This window comes from Heterocephalus glaber, unplaced genomic scaffold, assembly GCF_053883595.1.
Source record: "Heterocephalus glaber isolate CG9 unplaced genomic scaffold, H.glaber_assembly_v1.0 deba00001497, whole genome shotgun sequence".
Classification (NCBI taxonomy): domain Eukaryota; kingdom Metazoa; phylum Chordata; class Mammalia; order Rodentia; family Bathyergidae; genus Heterocephalus; species Heterocephalus glaber.
Window position 1 is genome coordinate 28878802 of NW_028258320.1, and position 18897 is coordinate 28897698.

The window sequence follows — 18897 nt, forward strand, 5'->3', positions numbered from 1 at the left end:
TGACCACTAAATTGAATCCACAGTCTACTTGTGACTTACAAATGGAAAAATACTTCTCCTACTCCACCCTTAGAGGGGCCTAGCTAAAAAGGTGTCATTTGTTATCCAGTCTGTGGCATTTCCTTATGAGGTGGTGTGGTCGTAAAATGTCTTTGATCATTTAAGTGACTGAATCCAAGATTTACCTACTTTGAATTAAGCTTTATTCTATGGAAAGAATTACAGCATTATCAGAGTGAATTAATATCCAGATTTATATAGAGATGACAACTTATAACAGAATCAGTAACAATCTCAATGTTCAGATCATGCTCCCATTTTCCTGTTTGCCTTTTTCAGAAGTACTTGTGGTAAGCTGATAGATGCATAACCTCAGTTCTTTTTTAAGAACTCCACATCTCTAAAGCAAGTTTGGTATTTAGTGGTTTTTGTTTTTGTTTTTCTTGGTACCAGGGATTTGAACATAGGCCCTTTTGCTTTCGATGCAGGCAGTAGCACCACTGAGCTAAATCCCCGGCCCATGGTGTTTAGTTTTTGTAACTTAGAAGGAAAGATTGAAATGAGAATCTCAAATTCTTAATTTTCACCTAAAATTCAAGCCATACTCAAATTCCAAGAACAAACCAATCCTCACTATGCCTTAATTTATGATTTTATTTCTGAAGACTAATAAATAATCTAGCAATTATTTGGTAACTCTAGTTATATAGAACATATGAAGAATCTGAAAGTAAGATAAAGAAAAACACATTTGGCTAGTCAGAATAAATGTCAAGAGTGAAACCCCTATGATACTTAACCCTATTTACTAAAGAAATGACTCAGTTTATTGTAGTGTGAGCAAGGCCCAGTCCAAAGTTCCATTAGGGCAGTAGGAATGAGAAGGGCAAACATTTATTCAGCAAACATTATATTCCTACCAAAAATATAATTTGCCTGTGTATTTTCCTCCTCTCCAAGAGGAGAAAGGAAAAATGGGAATTTTTATATTCAAATTTACAAAGTCTCAACTGTAGCTTCTCTCATATCATAAAGAAGCATTTTATTGTGCTTTTAATCACTACCAAGTTGACAAATTGAAAATAAGCTTACACTGAGATATAGCTGCTGGGTTGACTGTCACTGTTCTCATGCGCATCCTCACCTCAGTGGGAATTTTGGAGTCTTGTTTTTAAATTAATGATGATAACTTGTGAATGACAAGTATCCACTGTGTTAGAATCTTTAGTCTTTTTTGATATTTGAAATTCAAGCCTTGTTGCTGAAATTCTATATAGCTGTAGAAAGAGCATGGATGTATTTCCTTTTTGTCCCAGTTGATTGGAGGTGGTAGGAGAGGATCTGAAGGGAATTGTCCTGTGCTGCTTCCTTTCCCATTCTGAGGTTATCTTCTAGAGCATAAAAGCGTCAGTGGGTTCCAGCTCTTTCATCAGAAGGTTCCCACGTGTCCCAATGCCTTTCATTGTATGTTCTTTTATCCTTGTTGAAGATGTCTGTCAGGAGTGTGAAAGGCTCCTTGTATGTCAGTACTGTTCTTGGGCTGCAGTTCCTTATGTCATATTTGGCCTTGACATCGACATAGTCAAAACCCTCCTCCTACCTTTAAGGGATAAAACTTAGCTCTTTATCTCATATCCTTTGAAGGAGAAGATTTATGCCACTTAAATCTGAGGGGCTTAAAACATCATGAATCATGATTTCATTCAAAACTTTGAGTTATTTTACCCAGGAAAAGAGAGAAGAATTTCTTTCCTTCTCTCATTGGACCTGGCTGGATCCTTGCTTTCAAGCCCAAACTGTAAGAAGTTCATCTGTGTATGATAATTGGGGCTTTTATAATGTTATCTGTGAATCTCCATTTTAAGTTTTCTGTGGGAAAATGTATGCAGCAGGTCAAAGGGATTTACAGATCAACATTTTGAAAAGTAAAGCAAAGCGAAGTATTTGTTTTCTCTTTGAAACTAACTAGTAAGACCAGAATGTATATTTGACAATGATAATCATTTAGATTGATTTACTATATCTTAACCTATACTTCTGTTTATGCTCTATGAGAGAGACTTATTCTTATTTCAAATTTTAAGTGAAGAGTAAACTTTTAAAATACTAAGATCTCTTACTGAGGCATAGATGGCATAAGTTATATTCAAAAAGGGGATGAATGCATTGTGTAGTAGATTTTTAAATAAGCTCATTCATTTCCTTTTTAATGCCCTTAAAACTTTATATCTATTTTATACCTTTTGCTATGGTTGAATATATTTAACTTATATCCTACTAAAGTTTCTCTGTGATATTTATACTTACTATGAATTTTTTTACTCAATCTTTTTTTAAGGTAGTTAATAACCGTTAACTCTAGATTTATTTTAATTTTTTTTCTGTTTTAAGATATCTTCATTTTGTTTTCCACTGACAGTACTTGAGTAGTCATATGTTTGCTTTTTACTAATTAAGGTTTTTCTTCAAAAACAGATTTATACCTAAAACTGGAAGATGTGACCCATAAATTTAAAAAGCCTTGTATAATGGATGTAAAGATAGGTCGAAAAAGCTATGATCCTTTTGCCTCATCTGAGAAGATTCAGCAACAGGTCAGCAAGTACCCATTAATGGAAGAGATTGGATTCTTGGTGCTTGGCATGAGGGTAAGAGTGATTATCAGTATAGTATACATTTTTGTTTACACGTTCTTCCTTGAAAATTATGGATATGATAGTATGCGTATGTAAGAAGATAATATGTAGGGGTCGGGGATTTAGCTCAGTGGTTTCGCGGCCTGCTGCACAAGCACAAGAACCCAAGTTCGATCCCCGGTACCAAAAAAAAAAAAAAAAGAAGATAGTATGTTTTAGAATTGGATTATCTATAACTCTACAGTTTGTAAACGTTACAAGGGCAGGGATTTTTAATCTCGTGTTCATCGATAGAAATATATGGTCAGTGTCTGATCCTAGCACATACTAGGTGATTAATATATAAATGAGTGTACGACTGAACCTCAGGACTTTAACTCTGGTACTTTTGTTTTAAAGAAGCTTTAAATTCAGGTGAAAAATAAATATTAAAAGTAAACAGTAAATTAGGGCCGGGGATTTAGCTCAGTGGTTTCGCTGCCTGCTACGCAAGCTCAAAGACCGGAGTTCGATCCCCGGTACCAAAAAAAAAAAAAAAAAAAAAAAGTAAACAGTATTACTTATGATTGTTTCCATGAGAAAAATGCCATTTTTATATATTCAGTAATTTAAAATAAAAAAGAAATTAAAATATAGGTTTTTAAATTTGTGGTTTAAAACAGTTTTTTTATGTGCTCACAATTCTTTTTTTTTTTTTTTTTTTTGGTACTGGGGATTGAACTCGAGTCCTTGCGCTTGCAAGGCAGGCGGCAGAACCACTGAGCTAAATCCCCAGCCCGGATGTGCTCACAATTCTATGATTGGCAGTTTAGAATTTTTTATTTTTAACATATATAAAAATTTTACATGTAAATATACATTGTGTAATGTTTATAGCCTGGTAAGCATTTTTATTCCCTCAAATACTTATTGTTTCTTTGTGGTGATCAAAATCCTTTCTTCTAGCTTTTTAAAATATATAGCATATTATTATATATGTTCACCCCATTGTACTGTAGAGCACCAGAACTTCTGTTATCCATCCATCCATCCATCTGATTCATCCATCAGACCTGTCTCTCCATCTGTCTATAACTTAGTACCTATTGGTCAGCCTTTGGATTGACAGCTGGGCTCAGGTAGTTCTTTCCCTAATCACACCAGGACCTCTCATCTGGCTGCATTACCTAAAGACTCAAAAGGGGCTTGCTGGTCCAAACTGACCTCCCTCTTTTGTCTGGAAGTTGGTATTGACTGTTGGCAGAGCTTTTTGTCCTTGTGGTGTCACCTGTCAGACCTTAGCTCAAGCTTTTTCATGTCACGTTACCACATTCTAGGGCCAGGGATTTACCTCTGGTTTCACCGCCTGCTACGCTAGCGCAAAGACCGGAGTTCGATCCTTGGTACCAAAAAAGAAAAGCACTGCACATTACCACATTCTAAGAGGCACAATCAGGAGCTGCAAGAACTCTTGAACTGTTGGTTAGGAAGTTACTAGCCGTCGTTTTGAGAGTCAGTAATCAGAGTGTATGATAGGATCAGCCTGGATTGATAGGGCTGGGAAACAGACTCCACTTCTGATGGTAGATAAAGCTAAGTCACAGTGATAGTGACAGTGCACACAGGGATGAGAAGGAAGAATTGTTATGGCCATTTTATAGACAGTACCACAGTCATGATGTACTGTGGGGAAAAAACATCCTCTGTAAACATATGGTATGTCTTCTAGATATGTGGAAGAAAAATTCATGAATAAGCATAGTGGGTAGTTTGGAAATTCATCATGTAAGACAGTACATGAATCTTGCTTTTGAGTTTTAAACAGGGGAGCCAATAGGAAGTATTATAGATTATTATTAATGTGATGATAACAATTGTTATTAACAAATTGAATGTGATATTCTGATTATAATAAAACCAGAAAAATTGTTCAAGTAGTCATTTCGTTTTAGAAAACTATAATTAAATGTGGGTATATAGCAGAGGGGAAAGGAGTAAAGAATGATTATAAAACAAGAAACAGGCATCCCACAGAAATCTGACTGGACAGCTAGTTAAACCTCCACTGTTTATAGATCTCTGACTCTCCATGTTCCTTTTCACTTTTAGCAGATGGCTTTGCCTTCCACTTCAGAAAAAATAAAAACCATTCGACAAGATTTACCTTAATTTTCTGCTAACAGATGTAGTACGTATCTTATTTTCAGCTGTTCTCATTCCCTTTATTTCTCCTGATTGCTTTAGAAAACGGTCAATCCTGTCTAAACACAGCCCTTTCCTTTGCCCTCTGGTTCTTTCTCTTACTCAAAAACCTTATACTATTAATTCTCTCGTTATTCCTGCAACCTTAACTTCTGCCTGGTCACTGACATTTTTGCTCATTTAAAAAAAAAATGAAAATTCACATTTATCCTGCTGTGCTCTTTAGCTGTAGATTTAATTTGTCTCCCCTTCAGAACTAGACTATTTCCATTTCCTTATTTTCCACTCAAAATTCAGCCCATTCCAGTCTGTTTTCTGCCCCATCGTGCCAGGAGATTGGTTCTTTTCAGTGGTCTCTAATGATACCTGCATGTCACTAAATCCAAGTAGCATTTTTCATATTCATCTTCTTTTAGATTGAAAAGCAACCTTTAACACTGACCACTCCTCCTTGAAACATTTTTTCTTGTGTCTGTGACACCCTACCACCCACCCTGCTTTTTTCCTAAGGACACTTTGCAATCTTTGCCAGGACATTTCTTTTTATGCATTCTTTAAATGCTATTTCTTGGTTCTATTTTAATGCTCCCCCCTTTCTATTTCTCCTTATTTTGTACCTTCTGTTCTCATTGATTTACTATCAGTTACACTGACAATTTCCAAATGTATATCTTTAGCCTGTGCTTTTTCATTGATCTCTTGAACTATATTATCTTAGTCTACTAGACATTTTATTTAGAGATCTTAAAGACATCTTAAAATACAGACACAACAGACACTCATCCCTCTTACAAACTTACTACAATAACATGAAATCTCTGTTATTCCGTGTCTCTGTAATGATATCACTATACATCCAGTTTTGCAAAGTAGAAACCTGGTATCACTATTACCTCTCAGAGGTGTCATCAGTTTTATTGATTTTAATTTCCAAACATCTTGTTATCACTATTATCCCCTCTTTAGACTTTTTTCTCTCATGTGCAGTTTTGCTCTTTGCTAGTCTACTGTAAATGTTGGAAAATGTATATCTAATCATGACATTCCCTTATTTAAAAACTCTTCAGTGGGTCTCCATAGCTGTCTTCTTTACTTCTCTTGTTGCTGAGACAAAATACCTGATATCCAAAGTTAAAGGGGAAAAGGTTTATTTAGCTCACTGTTTGTAGAGGTTTCAGTCCATAATCAGTTGGTTCCAAGGCAGGATGGCACATGGCAGAGGATCAATAATTCATGGCTTCAGAAGACAGCAAAAGCAAGCAAACAAGGGAACTTAATTTTTCTGCCCCTTTTATCTTATCCAGACTATTTAGTGGAGGTAGCATTCACATCCTTAATTGCAGTTCCCTTGAGCCTAGCATTGCACCATGAATCAATCACACATTCTAAATTCATCCATCTCTAAAAAAGCCCTCCATAGAATCGCATGAGGCTTTGGGGGGACATTTAAACACAAGCCATAACAGTTGCCTTTAGGATACACATACAGGATAAGTGAAAAAGGCATTGCATGATTCGGCTCTGCTGGGATATATTGCTTCCCTAAAAAAACAAAGGTTTGTTTGTATTTCTTTTTAAATATCTTTATGGAGACGTTCAATTCACTCACAGTACAGTTGAGGGCTGAGAGTGTACCACATTGTAAGAGTACTTGCCTAGCATGTGCGAGGCCTAAGTTCAGCCCTAAGTCCCCCCGCCCCGCCCCGCCCCCCCCCACACACATGAGAGAGGCAAAGTGGATGATAAAGAACAATTGGTGCTCTGATATCCATGGGTTCTGCATCTATGGATTCAACCAACTGTGAATCATTCCCATTGGCTTGAGACATTGGTAGTACATGCATCAAGTGGCTTGAACTGCTTCTCAGGAAGTCTTTGAATACAGTAATTCAAGGAAAGACGTTGCGTTAGCAGACCAGATAGCATCAGATTACAGTTTCTTAATACATAGTCTAACTTGTGGTACAGCAGTTTTAAATGCATATTATATATACCAGCAGTGGGGTACTTGTAAGATTTCCATGTTAAAATTTAGAGAATTAATTATTGATAAACTTTATGAATATAAATTTCCTTTTAATGAAATAAATTTGTTGATTATTGTAATAATTTTTAAAATTGGTATGAATAGTATTAATATGTGTGTTTGGCCAGTAATTATTCAGATTCAAGTAACTAGATTTGGTCCCTTTGTAGGCTTTTTATTTTAATTATTTATTTTTATTTTTTGGTACTGGGAGTCAAACTCAGGACCTTTTGCTTGTGAGGCAGACAGCGGCACCACGGAGCTAAATCCCTGGCCCAGTAGGCTTTTCATTGATTTTATTAATGAAAAAAGTAATAAATTTTTAATTATTAATAGTAATAATTTGAAAAGTGATTAGATCTGTTAGTACCACCAGTGGTACAAGCCCCCTGATGGGAGAATCATGCATGTACCATTGGTGGTTCAAGCTGGCAGGAATGTGTTGGAGAGTTTGAGGAGTATTGGTGTTAGATCATTCTTGAAGTTCTTATAGAATTCAGCAGTGAATACATTGGGGTTCTGGGCTTTTCTTAGTTGGGAGGTTTTTTGGTATTATAGCTTCAATTTCATTCCATGTTACTAGAACATGCAGGGTTTTTATATCTTTTTGTTTCAGTTTTAGTAATTCATATACAGTATATCTAAGAATCTATCCATTTCTTCAGAATTCTCCAATGTTTTTGAGTACAGGGTTTTAAAATAGTTACTATAATCTGGATTTTGGTGGTTTCCATTGTGATTGCCTTTTTCATTAATAATTGCATTGATTTGTTTGTGTCTTTCCTTTTTTTGTGGCAAGATTGACTAAGGTCTTTTTTATTTCAAAGAATCAGCTCTTTAATTCAGTGATTATTTTTTTTCATTTAAAAATTTTTATTCACTAATTCTTTGTATTTTTTTTTGTCTTTCATTGATTTCTGCTCTGATATTTATAATTTCCTTCCTTGTACTAGCTTTGAATTTGGATTGCTTTTGTTTTTCTAAGACCTTGAGATGCATCATTAGATTATTTCTCTGGACATTCTCTGTTTTCCTGATGTGGGCATTCTGACCCTCTCTGTTTTTCTGAGAACTACGAACCTCTCTTTTAGGACTGCTTTCATTGTGTCCCATAGGTTCTGCTATGTTGTACTGGCATTATTGTTTGATTTTAGTAATTAATTTCTTCTGTGACCCATTGATTATTAAAGCATGAATTGTGTAATCATCACATATTTGCATAATTTCTGCAGTTTGCTTTTCTATCAGTTTCTAGTTTTATTGCACTATGATCTGATAATTTGCAAGTGATAATTTTTTTGGGGGGGGCGGTACCGGGTATTGAATGCGGGACCTTGCGCTTGCAAGGCAGGTGATGGCACCACTGAGCTAAATCCCTGGCTCTGCAAGTGATAATTTTAATTCTTTTGCACTTATTTAAGCAATGCTTTATGGGCTAGAATGTGGTCTATTTTGGAGAAAATTCCATGTGCTGCTGAGAAGAATGTGTATTCTGTTGTTGAGTGGAAAACAGTAGATAAGTCCATTTGTTCAAAGGTTGGTTTCAACTCTGATATTTATTTTTTGTCTAGTTGATCTATTTGTGACAGTGGTGTATTTAGGTCTCTGTCTATAAATGTTTATCTGATCTTTTATGTCCAGTAGTTTTAATTTTATGGAAGTTTGTATGCTGGTGTTTGGTGCATCTATATTCATATTTATTATCTCTTCCTGTTGAATTGATCCCTTAACCAATATGTAGTGACCTCCTTTGCCTGTTCTGATCAGTTTTGGTTTGAAGTCTAGTTTGTCTGAAAATAGGATGGCTACTCCTGATTGCTTTCTGCCTCCTGTTATGCTTCCTGCCTCATATTATTTTCAGTCCTTTGATTTCTAGTTTATGAATTTCTTTTGGGATTAAATGTGTTTGAGATATATATATATATATATATATATAAAACATAGCATTGAATTTTGTTTTTTGTTATTTATTTATTTATTTATTTATTTATTTATTTATTTATTTTTTGGTACCAGGGATTGAACTTGGGTCCTTGCATTTGCAAGGCAGGCAGCAGAACCACTGAGCTAAATCCCCACCCCAAAGAATGCCAGAAAACTTTTTTTTTCTTTTTGGTACTGGGGATCGAACTCTGGTCCTTGCACTTGCGAAGCAGGTGGTGAAACCACTGAGCTACATCCCCAGCCCTGAATTTTGTTTTTTAATTTAACCAGGCAATCTGTTTCTTTTGATTGGGAAGTTGAAACAATTCACATTGAGAATTATTAATGAAAGGTATTGACTTATTCCTGTCATTGCATTACTTTCCTGTTGCTGATTGCTTTTTATCATGTCTTCTGCTTACTTGCCCACCCTGCCTTGTATATTCATTCCCTTAGACTTTTTGGCAGTGTTAGCTTCATTGTTTCTTTCTAGGATATCCTTGAGAATTTTTTGGAGTGTTTGTTTGGTGGTCATAATTTCTTACGGTGCCCTTCCTCGTGTAAATACCTTATTTCTCCATCAAATTTGAAAGATAATTTTAATTTTGTAGGATATATTAGTCTTGATTGGAAATTGTTTTCTTTTAGGACTTGAAGCATTTCACTCCAAGCTCTTCTGACCTTTAAGGTCTGTGTTGAGAAATCTGCAATTCTAATGGGTTTATCCTTCTAAGTGATTTGTTGTTTTTAACAGCTTTTAAGATTTTGTTCCTGTGTTGGACTTCTGGGAGTTTAAGAATGATGAGCAATGGAGAAGTCCTTTTCTGATTGTGGCTGTTTTGGGTTCTATATGTCTTACTTATTTGTATGTTAAATTCTTCCCCCCATACTTGGAAGGTTTTCTGCTATTGTTTGTGTAATCAGATTTTTTTTTTAATGCTACTCTGTCTTCTGATTTTTCATTAATTCCAATTAATCTTAGATCAGTCTTCTTTGAGTCATCTAGCAGTTGTTGGATCCATTTTCCATGTTCTTTTGTTGTTTTTAAGGTATGTCTGAGTATATGCTCACCTGCATCAGCCCTGTCTTCTGCTTCTGATATTCTATTCTCTCAGTGATCATTTCTGCTGCCCATACTTTCAATAGAACTTTTTTTTTTTTTTTTTTTTTGGTGCCAGGGATTGAACTTGGGACCTTGTGCTTGTGAGGCAGGTGGCAGAACCACTGAGCTAAATCCCCGGCTTCAATAGAACTTTTAATCTGGATTTGTTTGGAACTTTTTCATGGTCTCTTCATTCTTTGTTAACCTGATCATTCATGTTTTATATTGTATTTAGCTCAGCTTACTTTTTCTTAGTGTCTTGTATAAGTTCACTGATCACCTTTATTAAGTTTGTTGTCTGTTTGGTTATATCATCTTCGAGTTTGCTGAGTGTCCGTTGAACTGTTTCTTGTCTCCTCCTTTATCATTTCATATAATCAACTATTTGACCTTAGTTTTACTTCCTGTATAAGCTTGGGGAACTGGGAGGTTTGTGGAAGCATTTTGTTGCCTTGTTTTCTCATGTATCTGTTGTTCATTTGTTTGTTATTTTTTGAAGTCTGAGGGTTTTTTGAAGGCTGAGGGTTGGAGGTCTATTATAGTGGAAAGACTTTGTTGCTAGTATGGAGATGTCTTTAGTTAATGTCTGCTTTCCTGCATTGGGATGCACTCTGGGTGTGGCTAGGTATAGGCCTTTGCCCAAAATTTGATTACCTCTTGCAGCTTGGGAACAGAAAGGTGTGGTATAATTGGCCCAGCACCCATTTCTCTGGAAAAGAACCATAGTATTGTTGATGACACAAAGACAACCCAGATATTAACATATGGTGAAAACCAGTTAATAGCAACAACTATGCCACTGTGGCAATAGCAATGAAATCAATTACAATAATAGAGCTAAAGACCTAGTTATTGACTTACCATAAGGGCCAACGATAGCTACCACTGTACCACCATAACAATAGAAAGGAGATCTGTAGTTATAATTTAGACACTAAGACAAACCAAATATTGACACATAGTATGTATTTACTAGGTGCAACAACTATACTGTTGTTAACAATAGAAAATAATTCAACAATTATGGCATAAAGTCATGTATCTAGAGATTAATAAAGTTTAACAGTAAGCTAGAGATTAATAAAGTATGTAGAGATTAATAAAGCTTAACAGTAATACTAGTAAAGATGGAGAGGGGAAAATGAATGTAGTGACATTTGAAAAATAAAAGGAAGATGAGAGAAAAGCAAGATAACGATCCAATTAAGGAGTAAAAGAAAATTAATAGAAAGAAAAAAACTTCAAAAGACAATAAAGAACAAGAGAAATGAGCCCAAAGTATTCCTCCATGTTTTTGAATGAGTAGTTTCTTTCTAGGGTCTTCAGTGTTAGAATTCACTAGATATAGAGGAAAGGGATGGTGAGTTGCTCCTAAGACCTATTGTGTTTCTACACTCACTTTCTTGCTGTGAGTGCTGAATCCTTCCAGCTTTTTCTGCTGGGTGTGGTTGGTCAGTGGTGTCTGCCCCTGGGCTACATTCACTCCAGCTTCTCCCAATTTCCATGTCCTTCTGTATGCTCCAACTCACAACTTTTTCCTGCCCAGCTCTACAGTCTGTGAGTTTGTGAGGTGCCCCCCTACTGCATTCCAGAGGCCCCTTGGTCTGTATACTCCTGGCTGTGGCAACCATTCACCCCAAGGCCTATTCCTGATCATGCTGGCCGCTAGGAAAGCAAACAGACCTCTGAGCTGTGTGTTAGATGCTGGCAGCAGGGTGGTGGTGGGGAGTGTCAGGCAATCTGCTGGACTTAATCCCAGCACTTTCAGATCCAGCTTCCTCCAAAAGCCACACGGGATGGCCTGGCTTCTCAACTTAGAAGGCAAGACCCTTGTGTTCTTCCTAGTCTGTGCCCTCTCCTCAACTGCCTTTTGTGCCTGTCTCACATCCAGTCCCTGTGGTAAAGTGATCCCAGAAACCCTGAGGTGTAGTTCTGTAGTTTTGTAGTTCAGTCTTGGTTCCTGATCAAACACTCTCAATTATGGCAGGTACTTCACTGGATTTCTTTCCCAACTCTAGCCTGGTATGTGCAAGGAATCACTTTCCACGCTGCTTTTACAGTTAACAGTGACCGTGGGCTTTTCTCTGGGCTAGTGCTGCTTGCCTGGTTCATTGTTTCTCCCTGGAGTTGCCAGCCCTCTCTGGGGTTACCTTGTTTTAGCTGAGGGTTTCCCTTGGGAGCTAGGGTTTGCTTTCCAGACTGCTTGGTTTTTTTCTCTACATGGTGCTCAGTTTTTCCACCTTCTCTATAGTTTCTAGTTTTCCTGTCAATTCCCAGATATCTACTTTTTTCTTCACCAAGTTGTTGTTTTCCCGATACCAGGTCCTACAGAGGTTGTATTTTGTGGCTGATCTTTACTATTCCATTTTTAATCTGGTAATTTTTTTCTAAATTGCATTTATACTAACATGTACATGCTTTTTCCTTGTCACTATTTCTAAGTAATACAATATGACACATTTTCATAGTATTTACAGTTTATTAAATACTGTAAGTTACCTAGAGAGATTTTAAGGAATAAAAGATCGATATACAAATGTGCATACGTTACATGCAGACACAATGCCATTTTATGTAATGGACTTAAGCATCCTTGAAGTTTGGTATCTGTAAGGGCCTTAGAGTTAATCCCTATGGAATTGAGGGCCAACTGTGTACAATTTATTGGTTTTTGTCTATTCATATTGTTGGGCAACAATCACTACGTTCACTTTTTTTCTCTCTCTGTACTTAAGACTGAACCTGGGGCCTTTGCACTGAGCACCACCTCAACCCATTTTTTGAGTTAAAGTCTTGCTAAGTTGCCCAGGCTGGGCTTGAACTTTGTCAACTACTCTGTCTCCCAGGGTGCTAGGATTACAGGTATGTGGCACCATGCCCAGCTTTACATTCACTTTCTTTTTTTTAATCAACTCTTCAAAAAAGCTTTGTATATACAAGCACTTCCATTTCTTCAAACCCCCATCTCTACCCAAACTTTACCATGGATTTGTCTCTTACATTACAATATGTGATGTTTCATGACTGGCTTCTTTCAGTTAGCTTAATAATTTGAAAGTTCATCTATTTTGTAGCATACGTCAATACTTTTTTCTTTTTTATTACTGAATAATATATATAGCTATATCACATTTTATTCAACCATTCATTTACTGGTGGAGTTTGGGTTGTTTCCCCTATTGGCTGTTATTAATAAATTATTATGATTATTTGTGTATAAGTTTGTGTAAATGGATTTTTTGGTAGACTTCTAAGTGAGAAATTTGTAGATCCCATGGTTATGTGTATGTTTAACTTTTTCACTGCTAAAAGTGTTTTTCAAAAGGGTTGTACTATTTTATATTCTACCAGAAATATATTAGGGTTCGATTTTCTCCATACACATACCACAGTGTCTTGATTAATGTAGCTTTGGAGTTAAGCTTTGAATTGTAGGTTCTCCAACTTGTTCTTCTCTTTGGGATTTTGATAGGACTTGTGCTGGGTCTGTAAATCCATTTGAATTCCTCTACTTCTAGGGGTGTAGCTCAGTAGTAGAGCACATGCTTAGCTTGAATTAGACCTTGAATTCAGTCTCTAGCACTACAAAAAATAAATGGGTTACTGTAGAGTTTTTATAAATTTCCTCATATGGTACATGACAATTTATAATTACACATTGTGCACTTACCTGGTAAAAGTGTGAAATGATGAAAGTGACAATGTGAATATTAGATTTAATTATATGATTCTAGAATATTAAAACTAAGGATAAACCATGATGCTTAATAGAGTTGTATTAAGATTAATTTTTAAATAGTTTATTTCTTTACTAGATGGGAAGTTCATTGAAGTTTTTAAGTCACAGTGGGATTTTAAACTGGTAATAATACATTTGGATAATTTTTAAATTAATATTACAGATTTTGAAAATTGCCCTCTAGGATAGTCAAGTCTTTAAATAAAATACCCCTTGAAATCTCCTGAGTGGATTGTGAAATTTACCAGATATATTAGATTTTCAGTATTTTCCTGTTAATCATGGTTAACCAGTAGTAGGTTAACCAGGTTTGGTAGGTCGCATAACTTGGGCTGATTTAGGAATTTTTTATTTTTAAATGTCTTTAAGCAGTTGTATTCCGTTTACCTGATCCCACAGTGGTATAAATTAATCAGGCTCACCACTGACTTAATAACATTTATTGAGATATGTGCAGTAAAATAAGAAGAAACAAAATAGGGCCCATAAGACAAAGGAGTAAAAAGAAGAGGGGGTCGGGGTTTTGGAAAAGATGGATTTTTGAATTTTCGTCAAGAGAAAATAATAGGTTAAAAAAATAAAGCAGTGAAACATATTGCTAAACAATTAGGAGTTAATGTAAGATGACTGGAGTATACCCTTATTGGTTATCTATGTTGATGTTATCTTAAGGTATCAGACTTAAGAGAAGTAAGTGTATCAGTGGCTTGCTTTGGAATTCAGTATTTTGAAATAATATCCTTCCAGGTTTTGGAACATGGTTGTTCATTTTCTAGTTTTATATTGACTCTGAAAACATGTAATTATAGGGACTTATTATATTTATTTACCAATAATTACAAATTACAATTTGTAGAAATGTGCTGAAAGTTTTTTCCCAAGACATGTAATTCAAGATTTTAGGTGATTTCATTTTAGATGTTCCAGTGTATTTTGGAACAAGTTAAATTTATTGACTGATTGAATAACTTAGATTTTTGACAAAGGAATACCCTTTGGAGAGGTTATCTTCCCCTAATCATTGATTACTAATTACTTAAGGGGAAAGAAACTAATCTTTTGATTTTGTCAGTTACACTAAAAATCAGATTCTTTGTATTTTTTGTTTTTAAAGTAAGGGACGGTAACACTTCAGATTTATTTTTCCCATAAAATGATTTAATATGAAACATGTTTTACTAAAGATGTTTGAATTTGTTTGCTCCCAAGTTTACAGAAAAGAAGCAATTCAAACAAATAGTAACAACAAAGAGCCATGCTTCTTTGCTCATCATTCTATTCTTAGTATGTGTCCTACTCATTAAAAAACAAAGTCTTTTTTCCTTTGGCTACATATGTACATGTTTTCAGGATGGGAGTGTGACTTTTGATTTATAGCAGATACCCAGCGAAGAGTTGGCAGTAGGTAAAGACTAAAGAAAATCTCTTTTCATTCTAGTTTTAGTAAGGTAGAAATAAACAGGAAGAGATTATCAGTAGGCTAAAACTTTCATTTTTAGTCTATATGTGAAATTTAGGTTCCTATATTCAATTTGGCTCAGATAATACACTTCTGAATAATAAAATGGTGACAAGTTTGCTTTTAGAATCCACCTTAATTTTATTTTATTATTTTTTTGCGGGGTGGGGGTGGGGTTACCGGGGATCAAACTCTGGATCTTGCAAGGCAGGCAGTGGAACCACTGAGCTAAATCTCCACCCCTTCATTTTATTTTTATTTATTTATTTTTTGTGGCGTTGGAGATCGAATCCAGGACCTCACTCATGGTAAGCATGCACTGTACCAATGAGCTATGTTCTCAGTCCTAGAATCTTCTTTTAAAAATATTCACATATAATACAGAATTATGAGGACTTTTAAAAAATGGTTCTTGTAAAATAATTTGTCTGTAATCAAACTAACTTTTGGTGTTTATGAAGTGCTTTTTTCCATTGATGGTATCATTTTGTTTGGGGGGCTGGGCATATAGCTCAGTGGTTGAGAACTTACCTGGTATGAGAGAGGCTCTGCATTTGTACCCCAGCCCTAGGGGGGAAAAAAGAGAGGGAAATTGTCTTTCTTATATAGGCTGTATGTGTGTGAAAAGCACATGCTTGTATGTGAACTTTTTTTCATACAGTGAAACTTTGGTAATTAATTATATCAGACTGTGAGTTACAGCAACTGCTAAATAAATACCTTCTTGGTGTTTCTTTAAAATAATTAATTTTTGAGCAATATGGTGGCACATGCTTATAATCCCAGCCCTTGGGAGGCTGAGGCAAGAGAATCACTGCAAGTTCAAGGCCAGCCTGGGCTACATAGTAAGTTCAAGGACAGCCTAAACTACATAGCAAGACCCTGTCTCAAAAATAATAATAATGACAATTTTTGAGAAGATGCATAGTTTTTTGGTTTACATTCCCAAAAATGTAGAAACATATACAGTTAATACTCTGCATCCCAGGAGTATACCATATTATAGTTATTTTTCCCCAGTGAATCCCCTCCAGGAATATATTAAACATATACAAAATATAGCATAAATATTTTCTTTTATTAGCAAATCTTTGAACACTGTTTTGTTTCTTGTTCTTTTTCCCCATTTAACACATTCTGGAGAGCTTTCTATAGTGGCACAGTATTATACCATAACATAAGTAGTTCCCATTGATAGATCCTATGATTATTTCCAGTCTTTTTTCTGTTACAGGTAATGTTACAGGGAGTAGCCATAGACCTACATCATTCTACCAGTGTGCTAGCATTTCCTTGGGATAAAGCCAAAGAGGGCAATTGCTGAGCCTTTGTGTGTTTATAATTTTGATGGACATTGGCAATATGCTTGATATGGTACAATGGCTTTCAACTAGGGGTCGATTTTGCTCTCCAGAGACTTTTGGCAATGGCTGGAAGCATTTTTGGTTGTCACAATAAGAGAGAAAGGACTGTTTCTGGTAAACTTGAGACCTATTTGATTTCTACAAACTCTTTAGATACTTTGATCATTTTTCCTTAAGTGCAAACATGTCATTATATTCATCATATAAATTTCAAGTCATTTTTCTATGTTTGTATTCTAATTTTACGTGGTGAAAACACTGAACATTTAGAGCACACTGTTTGGGGTAAAAGGTTCTGGATTTAGGTTGGAAGTGTCCTCTCTAATTGTCAGTTATTCAGATATTTTCATGTTTTTGGAAGGGGGGCTGCTTTTGTAGTTTTATGCATTTGGAATATATCCCGGCCCGGATTATTACTATTAGACTACACCATGTCATAAACAATCCATCCTTGCCCACCGACTTCAAATCGTATTACCTTGTACTGAATTGTCATAGATATCTTATTCTAAAATGTTTCAGTATTTGGTAACATGATCAAGTTAACCCTACCTTTTTAATCTTATTTTGAGTTTTCTTGGTTCTTATTTTCTGTGTGAACTTTCTTTCCTTCTTTTTGCTTGTCTTTGATTTGATTGCCTTGCCTCAGCCTCCAGAGTGGCCGAGTCTGTAGAGGTGCACCATCACACCCTGTTCTGTGTGTGAACTTTAGAATTAGCTCATGTGGCTATAACACTGTTGATGATTTTATTATAATCTCATTATAGTTGTAGATTAACAAGTAGAATTGATATGTTTTATGATGTTGACTCATCTTGAAGAACATGGGTGTGTCTTAGAAATATTTTTATGTAGGTCTTCTACTCAGTTTCTTTCTATATCTTAATACTTTTTTGTTTCATTTGTAAATAGGGCCTTTTCTTCCATTACATCTTCTAACCAGTTATTTATATACATTATATTTTATATATAGTGATTATATATAATATATATAGTTATTATATATAGTTATATATATAGTTATTATATATATAGTGATTATTTTCTGCTTACTGATTTATACTGCTGCCAATTTTATTATTATTTCAGTTGATTTTTCCATTATACAAGTATTATGTACCAAGGATAATTTTGTTATTTCATTATGATTATACCTATATTTTTCTCATTTATTTGCTAGTAATTCCAAACAATATTAAATAATAATAAAAGGCACTGAGGTAGATATACTTTCTGTGGAAACTTTGTATTTTAAAAGAAATGCTTTTTTATTTCCCCTTTAAATTTAAGGCTAATGTTTCAGAGGTTGAGATAAATAATTTTATTATATTGGAAATATTTCTTTTATAAAGAATTTTCATCAGTAGTGGGCGTTAAATTTTTAAATGCTTTTCAGCATTTTTGCTATAACTATGGTTTTTTTCTTCTGAAATCTATTAGAATGAATTATGTCAGTAGATTTTAACCATCCTTGCATTGCTGGGTTAAAACCTACATGTTTGAAGAGTATTCTTTCTTTTAATTTTCACCACTTTTTAACAGGTTTATCATGTTCATTCTGATAACTATGAGACACAAAACCAGCACTTTGGAAGAAACTTAACAAAAGAAACTATAAAGGATGGTAAGTATTAAAAAATTCATGCTTTTATTATTAAACAATTAAAATAATTCTAAAGTTATTTTAATTCTCCTTTTAAATAATGATTCAATTCCAAACAAACTTTTCTGGGGGGAATGAAGCTTAAATTTGTAGAATTAATCCAATGAATAGAATTGCTGGTTCATAATACACCAAAACTACAGGATCAAAAATGTCCCGTTTTTACATTTTCATTAATTTCTTATTAATATGTGTTAGCTTTCTGTGGCTGTGAAAAAATCTCTGAGATAATTGATTTAAAAGGAGAAGGTGTCTATTTTTGCTCACAGTTTGTCCATAGCTGCTTGGTCCTATTGCTTTGGGCCTGCAGCCGCACAGTACATCATGGTGGAAATGTCTGGTGGAGGAACACTGCTCACTTCATGGTGGCTGGGAAGCAGAGAGAGAGAGAGAGAGCAGGAGCTGGGATACCAATATTCCTTTTAAGGGCACAGCCCAAGTGACCCAACTCCGGAAGTTTCCCTGTCTCCCACTAAGCATGCCTATGGCACATTCCTTAGAGGACATTGCAGGTCCAAACTATGGCAGTATCCTTTTTAAAAAAATATTAAACATCTGTGAACCAACCATCTAGCTCAATACTGAAATTAGAGGTTGTCTTTAAAACTTTTTTTTTTTCCGTACTGGGAATAGAACTCAGGACCTTGTGCTTACAAGACAGGCACGGTACCACTGAGCTAAATGCCCGGCCCATAAAACTCATTTTTTAGGTAGTCAGTCATAGAATATTGAAACTGCTTGTTATATAAGAGACTTTAAAATTGTCATGTTGCATATAATGCATTTTTTGAGACTTCTTATATA

At 35.2% G+C, this 18897-nt stretch overlaps 1 protein-coding gene across 1 annotated transcript in view; it reads left to right on the forward strand.

Moving 5' to 3' along the window:
* Ipmk (inositol polyphosphate multikinase) overlaps positions 1-18897 on the forward strand; it is a 59714-nt gene that overhangs the window by 35405 nt on the left and 5412 nt on the right. Inside the window, exons 4-5 of the mRNA XM_004858308.3 lie at positions 2476-2648; positions 17973-18054. Coding sequence (XP_004858365.2) covers positions 2476-2648; positions 17973-18054 — 255 coding nt within the window. The remainder of the gene's footprint in view (positions 1-2475; positions 2649-17972; positions 18055-18897) is intronic.